General features: G+C 32.2%; 1 protein-coding gene across 2 annotated transcripts in view; it reads right to left on the reverse strand.

Moving 5' to 3' along the window:
• The window catches only part of LOC130892421 (uncharacterized), a 111778-nt gene extending 100742 nt beyond the window's left edge, over positions 1–11036 (reverse strand). For both annotated transcript variants that reach the window (XM_057797840.1, XM_057797838.1), the window contains exon 1: positions 10602–11036. In XM_057797840.1, coding sequence (XP_057653823.1) covers positions 10602–10647 — 46 coding nt within the window. In that variant the 5' untranslated portion in view covers positions 10648–11036. The remainder of the gene's footprint in view (positions 1–10601) is intronic.
• Between the last annotated feature and the right edge of the window lie 4 nt (positions 11037–11040).

The following is an 11040-nucleotide window of genomic DNA, read 5'->3' on the forward strand; positions in this document are numbered from 1 at the left end:
GTTTATAAAAAGTGTTTAAAGTATAACTTCATAATATCACATTTCTTATTTTTTTAAATAGAGCTACCCGGTTTTTTCTATTTTAATGCATTTAGGGGTAAAAAATAAGGCAAATTCATGTAACTTTTCTATACCTAAGTCTTACCGTTATCGAAATATTGAAGTTTTCTGTAAATTTTTAGAGATGCAGGTGTGGTCTCAATTTTATTTGGACCCGTTGATACAACCACTAAGAAATAAAAAAGTATTTATCTTGACAAAGTCTGTAAAAAAAAACAAATCAAATTGTATTGACTAATCCTATTCCAACTTTTAGTCGTTTCCGAGATATTTGAGGTTATAAATTGTTATACAAAAAAAACACCTGCATCTCTATAAATTTACAGAAAATATTTAATGTCTGGATAACAGTAAGGTTTAGGTATAGGAAAGTATTCATGAATTTGCCTTTTTTTATCCCTGAATGCATTAAAACAGAAAAAACCGGGTGGTTCTATTTAAAAAATGAAGAAATTTGATATTTATGAAATTAAACTTTGAAAACTTTTTATGCACACTCTGTATAAAATGAAACATTTTTCAACATAGATTCAAATACGTCTGACTTTGCTAAAAGCAACCGAATAGAAACCATTTTCATATCTTTGAGGGTATACTCGTAAAAAAATAATTTATAAGAGTCTGCAACTGTCAAATTTGTTACAAAAAAATTAATAACTCAAAAACGCACTTTTCGAAAAATTTTTTAGACAAAAGTATACTAAAATTTTACGTAAATTTCAAAAATGTATTAATATACAGGGTGTTCTATTTAAAATAACAAAGTTACAGTCGACTTCCGGTAGAAACGGAAGTCGGCCATCTTTGAAAATAATTTATTTAAAAAGATCGTATCCGAAAACCCAAACGTAGAAATTTTCAAGATTTAACTATAAGTATTTTGCCATATATACAGATAGTTTTTACTCGTCGTGGGACTCGTCGTATACTATACACTGAAATAGATAAGTTCAATGACAATTATTTTATTCTTGTTGTGAGGTAACCGTTCAAACAATCTAATCATTTCATAACGAAAGCCAATAAATATAAATTTGGCAAATACGACTAATCTGTTTTTAGAAATATTATAGAACCCCTAACATTTTTTACCAGGAGCCGCCACTGGTATTAATATCGATTTATTCATAAGTCCGTGACATAATTTTTCTCGGTCAACATTTCAAGAATATAATGTGTTGTTGATATTTTTTGGTTGGATAATTTTACCGTTGTACCCTTTCGTAAATAATGAAAATAACCTCATTCGAGTCATTCATTGAATATGTACCATATGTCTTTGACGCTTTAACCTATTCAAATGCCACATTATGTATCTACTTGAGACAGTTGTAGCTTATCATTAAAGCTGACAAACGCTACAGTTCAATCATTATAGTACGGGAAATAACGACACTATTCGTAACAATATTAATTAGTGTCCAAATTGTAAAATTAATTAATTAAATCAAGGATAAAACAAAAAATCAACAAGGGCGTCACCGGAGCAGGAGAAACGATAAGAGAATGACGCTAGAAAACGAGTTTCTACGAATAACTTTGGATATTGAAATTGAATTCGAAACTTTATCGCTTAAAATAAAAATTAAAATAAAATGATTCGGTTTGAAAATAATTTTTGCGATACGATAATCAACTTCAATATTTTCTACAATTTATGATAATTTTCGTCAGAATGTTTCTTTATGGCAAACCGTTTTCTAGGCATATTTAACGATCTAAAAATCTACGTATCTCGTAAACCTTAAGTTTTATCGAGTTAAACAAAAAGTAAAATCATACACGATAAAAAAATTGTATTAGATTTGTACAAATTGGTGAAAATTTTCGGTTGTTGTCTACCGGACTATTGTGAAACAGTCTTAAATAAATATTTAATAGTTGATTTAATTTTTTATGTTTATTGCTATTTTATTACATGACATTATTGGATTTTATCATCTGACGTTGGGAATATTAATTTATAATACGAGGGCTGCTTTTTTTAACCTCCGATAGGCTATAAATAAAAGACAAGCTTTTGTAAAACAATAATTTTATTACCAAAAGATTGGTATAGATTTAGAAATAATCACCGAAGAAATTGAGACATTTGTCGTATCCATGCACCAATGAATTCAAGTGGAGTACAAAACTTAAAACTGGAAATTCCATATACAAAGCAGTAATGGTGAATCGGCAATTCTATTCAATCAATCTGTCAACTCGTTGAACCAAATCTTTAAACTTTTGACATCATTCACGCACAACACCATCACTAATGAAGTTTTCCCCATAAACACGACTCATTCTCCTATGGATTTCTACAGCATTATGGCCTTCAATCTGTAGAAAATTAATCACACTTGGCGGGACCATCAATAATGTTTACGTGGCTGTAGCACAACGCCGACTGACGCCTGAATGTCGATAATCGCGAAGTGTGTAGTGCGAGAGCTTCGCAGTCGCCCACAGCGCATGCTTGCTTTACTCTGCCCGCGTAGCGTCTGCACGGAGCGATCGGAGGTTGAAAAAAAAACGGTATTATGGACAGTAGAGTTAACTAATATTATCTACTATCTACGATATTTTTTTTTGTGAGTATAACTTTACAAATAATTCATACGCAATGAAGACATACCTAAAACTTGATACACCAACTCAATGGTAGTCCAGTGAACAGTGGTAAATTTGGATTAGAGAAAATCAAAATTAAAACACCAAAAACCAATAGAAGATGGATGCAGCAAAATTATGGAACCTACCGTACATCCAGTTTTAGCCTCTCCACAGCCCAGACCTATTTTCAGCTGATTAGTTTTTACGAAATTTCCTCGAGAACAATAAAACAATATGAGGAAAAAATTTGTGCGTCGAAGAGTTTCAGATTTAATGAGTACCAGCGGTGGTGTGAAAATTTTAGGCCCACCCTGTATTTTAATCATTTTATTTAATATAAATGTTGTTTACGGCGCTGGTGTTTGTAGTTTTTAATAAAATTATTTCACTTTATATGTTCAACACTTAATCATTCCAATGACCTGAACGTGTACAACAAAGAAACATTACATTAAATTTTTAATATAATACACTATAAGTTAATAGCTTTGTTTTTACATTAGTCACATATAATTTACGTTGAATCACGTTCTCTCGTAGATCAATATCATTTTTCCAAACTTGCAAATTGGTAACAATAGTATAACGTTTCAAAAAATGCTTTAATAAACACTAACTAATGCAGAAACTAACATACACGTGTGAGTTCTAGGGGAAACATGAAAAATTCATTCAAATCATCAGTCAAAAGTTTTTGACCACCCTATAGTTTGCTTATAACATCACTCAATAAGTCGGGTGACTGACACACAGATGGCACTGTCACTGTCAAATTCATATGGCGTTTATGAAGTACCAACTTTCAAAAGACAATTTGTCAAATGTCAAGACATTTCGATTTGTCAAAAAAAAGTGACAGTCATTTAAGTGAAGCTACTTTTGTTATTTTCAAAACAATTCGGTTGGTTAATTTATTATTGCTTTTTGATGAAAAAAAAATACTGTACAAGCTCAGCAATAGCTTCAAAATTGTTGTAGGAACTCTGTTCTATCGAAGAGAACTATTTGTTATTGGTTTGCTGAAAGTAAACGATGATGGTGAACGTTCTGGCAGCCCAACGAATGTGGTTACTCTAAAAAACATCAAAAAAGTCCACGAATTGATCATATCTAATCGTAAGTATTATGATGAAACAAATTAATTTTCTTTTGCTGTGGTTATGGATACTTTAAAATATTTTTTTCTTATTCATTTTTAAGATCTCATAATCTGTTTAGTTTTGCAGGTTCCTCTGTATCAGTTCCTGGGAGGTGGACTACCAGCTGTCCACCCATCTCTTAGGTGGTAGTCATGGTTCTCTTTTCCCTATTGGTTTTCCTTCAAGTACGATGCCTGGCAGTCTATTCTCTTCAATTCTTCTCACGTGTGCGCACCAGTATTTTCTTCTTTGTCTTGTTCCCTGATTCGATCTACTCTTGTTTTTCCCACTATAGCCCTGAGCGTTTTCATTTCGGCTACCCCAACCATGCTTTTCGTTTTGTTGGTTTCCTCTCTGGTTTCTATTCCGTATGTCATGATTGGCTTGATACAAGCATGTATTCGTTCGTCCATATTATCTGCCTTACAATACAACTTGCAGATTTACAGAGCCCTTCGTTTGAGTTTACACACAATGTTTTCAATCAGCAGAATTGCCGTTTTGGTCTCTAATAACTCGTAACCTCCGACTCAAACATCAAAACCATTGCATTACCCCAGAGTAAGTTTTAGATACGCTTTATTCACAGATGGAGCTATGGGACATTTTTTTGAACGCAAACCTTATTCATTATTTTCCACACGACCAGGAGTTTGATGAATTTGCTTCGGAAAGCTTTGGGGACATCCCACGGCACTCGATTTGACTCTCTTGGATTTTTTCTGGTGCTATTCCAAGATAGAGTTCTCAATAATAATCCGCGAAATATTGAGATAACTTTATTCAAAGTGGTTGTCGCGTTTACTCACAGTCCATCAAAAACAACAACGCGTCGATGATTCAGAGCAATTTTTGGTCATATTCACATGTAACAAATCAGATTTTTTTGGTCGATATGTGACAATGGAAGAATCATTTAATTCCGGAATCAAAATGATTATCATCCGAGTGGACTGCAGCCGGTGAACCACGTCCAAAGACACGACAGTGAGCTGGGAAGGTTATGGCTTCAATATTTTGGGATGTACTTGGAATATTGATCATCAAGTATCTCCAAAAACGGTCTTATATGTCGAAGAAAAAACCACTGTTTCACCAAGACAATGTACTGATACACAAGGTTAAATGGTTAAATTGTATGAATTGCTGCCTTATCCTCCGTATAGTTCAGATCTGGCCTTCAGTAATTACTAACAAAAAGGATGAGTTTAGAAAGCATTGCAGGAAGAATACTAAAAGCCAGAACAGTAAGAGCAAGAAACAATTAGATAGACGAAATGAACAAAGTTTGCTTGAACTATTTCTAGGAAAAGATGCAACTTGTTTTTGCTCAACTTGGCGGGGGCATCGAAGTATTACGATTCTACTTATCGGTTTTTTTCCATAAATACATTTTCGAAAAACAATTGAGTTTTATAAACCGTTTTTAGTTTGCATACACTTTAATTTTGTGATTGTAACTATTTTAATAATTGATTTGACTAACTATTAATAAGAATTTATAGAAAATATCCCAGTTTTTATACATTTTAGTTTATTGTAAGCTCATAAATGCTTCTTCTATTCTTAGCTCGTCTCTAACGAATTTATTTAGACATTCAGAAGGCGCTTATATCGGATAAAATCTAAAAAGTTGAATACTCTTTCTGGGAAATCATGAAACGTGTGCGATTCGGAACTTTTAAGGATTGAAATTAGCTTGTAAATTTAGAATGCCATTAGTAAACAATGGGGATGAGAGTGGTTGTCGTTGAAAATAAAAACACGTAGGAAACGGAAATGGGTGTTGGAAGTGTCAATGAAATTAAACTGATTCCTCCCGTTTCTCATTTGTCGAGTAAAAGTGTGGGTAAGACAAAACTTTTGTCTCGAGTCATTTTTTGTTCAGACATACTACTTAATCTCATATCTAGTTATTTACGTTTGGAATCCGAACTAGAAAAAAGTCATATACGAGGTCTGGCTATTAAATAATGAGACCGCGCGCGTTTTTTTTTCTCCTGGAGCAACGTATCAATTACAAATTTCTCATTAAATTGAAAAAAACTCCGACTGAGTGCTATAAATTGTTGCAAAAAGCCTATGAGGACAATTCCCTATCTCGTGCGCGTGTTTTTGAGTGGTGTAAGCGCTTTAGTAATGCCCGAGAGAGAACTGGAGATGACCAGCGCCCAAATCGCCCAGTGGCGGTATTATTACTCTATACCTTTCTGAAATAAACTATAGCCATCCTCGACTTGTCAAAACAACTCTATAAATCAAAATCCCATATTAAATATAGTTATAAAGGACATTTAATAAGTTTGGTTAATTCAACACCACTACTTCAGTGGTATAAAATAAAAATACGAGGTCTGGTTATTAAATAACGAACTGCGCCATAGACGGCTAGGGTAAAAAAAAAACGTGTGCAACGTATCAATCTCAAATTTCTCATTAAATTGAAAAAAATTCCGACTGAGTGCTATAAATTGTTACAAAGAGCCTATGGGGACAATTCTCTATCTCGTGAGCGTGTTTTTGAGTGGTGTAAGCGCTTTAGTGAAGGCACTGAAGATAATCAACGTCTAAATCGCCCTGTAACTGTTTCAACTCCGGAAACAGTGATCAAAATCAACCAAATTGTACGTGCAGATCTTTGAATCAGCATCCGAGGCTGAATACGCCGATATATAAACGGTTAGAAAAATTGTACACATAAAATCCTTTTTCGTAACCCGTCTCGTTATTTAATAACCAAACCTCGTATCATAATAAATAAAAACAGTAATAAAAAAGATATAAATAAATTCCTCGTTGTTTAGATCATTATTTTAGTGTATTTAATCATTTTATAAACAACTTCGTAAATGAATATCGATTTCTATTCTACTTTTTCCCATAGTTTTCATTTCCTTTGCCAGTGGCGGTTCGTGGTATAAACATTGATATGTTTTATATCTACAACTCTCAAAAATTCATCTCCCTAAAGCACTAACCCACAATTTCTATAGATTCGTCATAAACAAAAACATTTATTTCTTGTAAAATAAACAATTAATCATTTTTCACTACAACGAATAATAAATTTCAAACAATCAATAAATAATTTTATTTTAAAATCATACATGTAATTAAAAACAATAAATATTATAAAAGTAAATCACCCCTAAAAACATCCAATCCCACATTTTTTCCTCTAAAATTGAAGGGACAATTTCTAACTTGGGAACCCTGTAACCGAATTTCCAGAAACACAAATGTATGCTGAAGAACGACTACTCGAACATATCTGAAGGTAAACTAAAACCCTTTAACTTTACTCACCTGTTTTATACTAAATTTTTCCATCGATAAAAGTTCTCACGCGAAAAATAATTCCAGTGGGAAAACTCCAACAATACATTAAAACAATTATTGGGTGATTCCAAAGATAAAATAACAAATAAGAAATTATCTGTGGTAATTGTGACCGAAAGTATATTGGGCAAACTAAGAGATCCGTTATTGTCCGGTTTAAAGAGCACATTTAAAATATGGACTGACCCGATTACCGATAACGCTACCAGTCAAAATCATGACATAAATATTAATAATGTAAAATTGTTAAAGGATGAAGGTCCTTACAGGCCTCTCTTCACGTTTATTGGTGGTACAATTTAGTATTTAGTCAAGTTAATAGATTTTAGTTTACCATCTAAACGCGTGTAATTGTGAGTGTTGATGACTCATCGTTGATAATAATTTCCAAACCTGTAGAGGGTTTATTATTTCCCAGAATATTTGGGAACCGGTCTTTTATTATTTTAGAACTACATTCTGTTCCTTATCGATTTTGAATTTGAAGTTATCGTCTTCAGAATCTGAAGGTAAATCGTTTACCTTCAGTCACTGAAGATGATAACTTGGTTATCGAAACGCACACCAGACAGTGTAATTGTGAGTGTTGATGACTCATCGTTGATAATAATTTCCAAACCTTTAGAGGGCGAAAACTAGTTGTCGGTAAGACTTACCATTAATTATTTCCTAGACTATTTAGGAACAGGTTTTTTATTATTTTAGAACTACATTCTGTTCCTTATCGATTTTGAATTTGAAGTTATCGTCTTCAGAATCTGAAGGTAAATCGTTTACCTTCAGTCACTGAAGATGATAACTCGCTTATCGAAACGCGCGCCAGACAGTGTAACACGAAAGTGCGAAATTTGTGAAAAATTTTTTTTCGAAATGGTATATTTTGTAACAATATCAAGTATTCTGTATACAAGAATCGCGATACCTAGAATATGAGATGCCAGTTTAGAAATCGTTTTTTTTTTAAATATTCTCTAAAATTTTCTTTCTTGGCCCTATGCTGTTTTGGAATGAAGTAGATCAAACCTAGAATAACCAAGAATTTCTGAAATTTTAAAGTAAATTCTTGGGATTTAAAGTCGAGTGCGAGTTGGACTTGAAATTAGATCTTGTTTAATCAAAATTGTTATAAGACTCATGGGAGAGAGAGAAACATGCTTTATTGTCAAAAAATTGTAGACAAAAGCTTGTAAAAACTAAAAAAGTAACATAAAAATAATTAAATAAAGATACAAATAAGGCAGTTTCCAGTACACCCTCAAATTATTGCGAAATGCGGGAAAAGATGTAATCGATTTAATATCAGTTGGCAAGTGATTGTGCACTTTTTTCGCATTGTAAAATATTGAGCCCTTAACTAATTCTGAAAGTGAAGTCAGGATTTTTATTTTTTTAAAGAAGTCCCTGCAGTGAGCCCTGCTGTTTAGACCGAGTAAATATCAACGTACACCAGAAGGGAAGGGCGTATCGGAGATGCGATTCAATAAGGGCGTAATAGACTTGTAAGGAAGTAGATAAGTTTAATTTTTTTGGAAACCTTTTTTAGATTTAGAAGTTGGGATGACTACTCATTATTTAGATACACAAGGGATTTTTTAGTATTTCAACTTCAATATTTCCATTTTTTACAAAAGTATTCAGAGAAATAATAAATTAATCTGATATCTTAATGAAACGTTAGTACTTATTAACACAGTTTATATTTAATAGTCGAGTTCAATGCTCTTTTTACAACGCCGCGCCTTATTCGTATATATATCCATTCATGATGAAATATTACTACCGAGTGTGTGTATGGAAGACATTAGATTACAACAAATTTCACGGTATCGAACATCATTGCAAAATCTATTCGTCTTTTCTGTCATAATCTGATTAGTAAACGCAAATTTTATTTCATCCTGGAATCAACAATAAAATGACGAGGTATTTTTTGTATACAAGGATCTTGTGATACGACCTGTATAATGGTAGTATCTACATTGTTGTCAGATCTTTCTTTTTTTCGTAAAAATAATGAACTTTGTTATTTCAAATAGATCGTCCTGTATATTTTGTGTTTTTAGATAGATAGAAGATATGGTGATAGGCGTAGAAGTCAACAAGAAACGTGTAAAATATTTAATAATTCATATCCTAACCGAAATACTAACAACTTTACGTTCTACCGGAAGTCGATTGTAACTTTGTTATTTTAATTAGAACACCCTGTATATTAATACATTTTTGAAATCTACGTAAAATTTTAGTATACTTTTGTCTAAAAACTTTTTACGAGAAATGCATCCTTTTTGAGTTATTAATTTTTTTGTGAAAAATTAATATAATACCCTTATAAATGATTTTTTTACGAGGATACCCTTAAAGATATGAAAATGGTTTCTATTCGGTTAGTTTTAGCAAGGCCAGAATTTATGTTGAAAATTTTTTTATTTCATACAGGGTGTGTATAAAAAGTGTTCAAAGTTTAACTTAAATATCAAATTTCTTCATTTTTTTAAATAGAACCACCCGGTTTTTTCTATTTTAATGCATTCAGGGTTAAAAATAAGGCAAATTCATGCATACTTTCCTATACCTAAACCTCACCGTTATCCAGATATTAAATGTTTTCTGCAAATTATTAGAGATGCAAGTTTGGTCTGTTAATATTTTTTTGTTGTCAATGTTTCTACCCTTCTTAATAAAATTATTAAAAACAAAATTCGGAGTTCCAGTTCGATAAAGTACAAGATTTTGAATACCTGGGAATTAGAGAATTCGACAAGAGATTGGTAAAACGTAATAACACAGTTGGAGTTCTTGGAAATCAAATAAAGATCTCTCAAGAGTAGGAGTGGTGAGAAAATTTTTGCAGAGACACGAGTGAAGGATTAGGTTAGGCAGAGATCGACTATTTACTAAAGCAAAAGACACTACGTTGATTTTGGTATACAGCCAGAATGGAAGAAAACAGTTGGGTGAAAAGAGGCTTAACAAGTGGAAAAAGGCGCAAAACAGAAAGAAGAAGAGTGCGTTCACGTAGATGCATGTAGCGAATTAACGTTGAATCTTTTTTCATATGGCGACAGCATCAAGTGAAAGAAAATAAAGCGATTTAAATCCATTTTCCACTGAAACTCGAGCGACTACGATGAAGTTAAAATGATAACTTTTTGTATTATATCTCTTTGAATATGAATGTCAATCTAGACACCTAGACATTTGGTGATTGAATCAATATTTTAAGACCCAAAATAAGCTGGTAATAAATTTACTCTAATTTACACTTTTTAATAAAAATTTTAAATTCAATCAACGAGTACTTCATATATATATATATATATATATATATATATATATATATATATATATATATATATATATATATATATATATATATATATAATCTCACAACAACAAAATTTTCATGGAAATTTGTATCAACGATAAAGTGTGTACAATAGTTGTCTAAATATTATTACTTACCAAAAAAATCTTCCCAGGTGTCATCGTTGAACTCAGATTCCACCATATTTAGAAATAAAAACTAGTAACCCAAGTGGCACTCAAACAAATTCACATAACTCACTATTAAATTAAACACACACACACATCGATAATGCACTCCTAGTATATACACAAAAAACGAGTTTCCATTTTAAACTTCTAAGTCTACGTGACTTACCGACCTACCTTCATCACTGTTCCACTGAGAATGCACCATAAGATCAGGGAAACCGCGTGGATGGAGAAAATTTGCGCAGACGCCGGTTTTTGGTAAATTTTAGATTAATACTGCACACCACGTGTATTTTTAAGACCGCTTGACATGATGCAATACAACGTGCAATGCATTATTTCGTGATTAAAAACATGCGAAAATGAGTTTCTAATCTACTAATACTACGTTTTATTTTCATTAGGA

The sequence above is a fragment of the Diorhabda carinulata genome, chromosome 4 (assembly GCF_026250575.1).
Source record: "Diorhabda carinulata isolate Delta chromosome 4, icDioCari1.1, whole genome shotgun sequence".
Lineage (NCBI taxonomy): Eukaryota > Metazoa > Arthropoda > Insecta > Coleoptera > Chrysomelidae > Diorhabda > Diorhabda carinulata.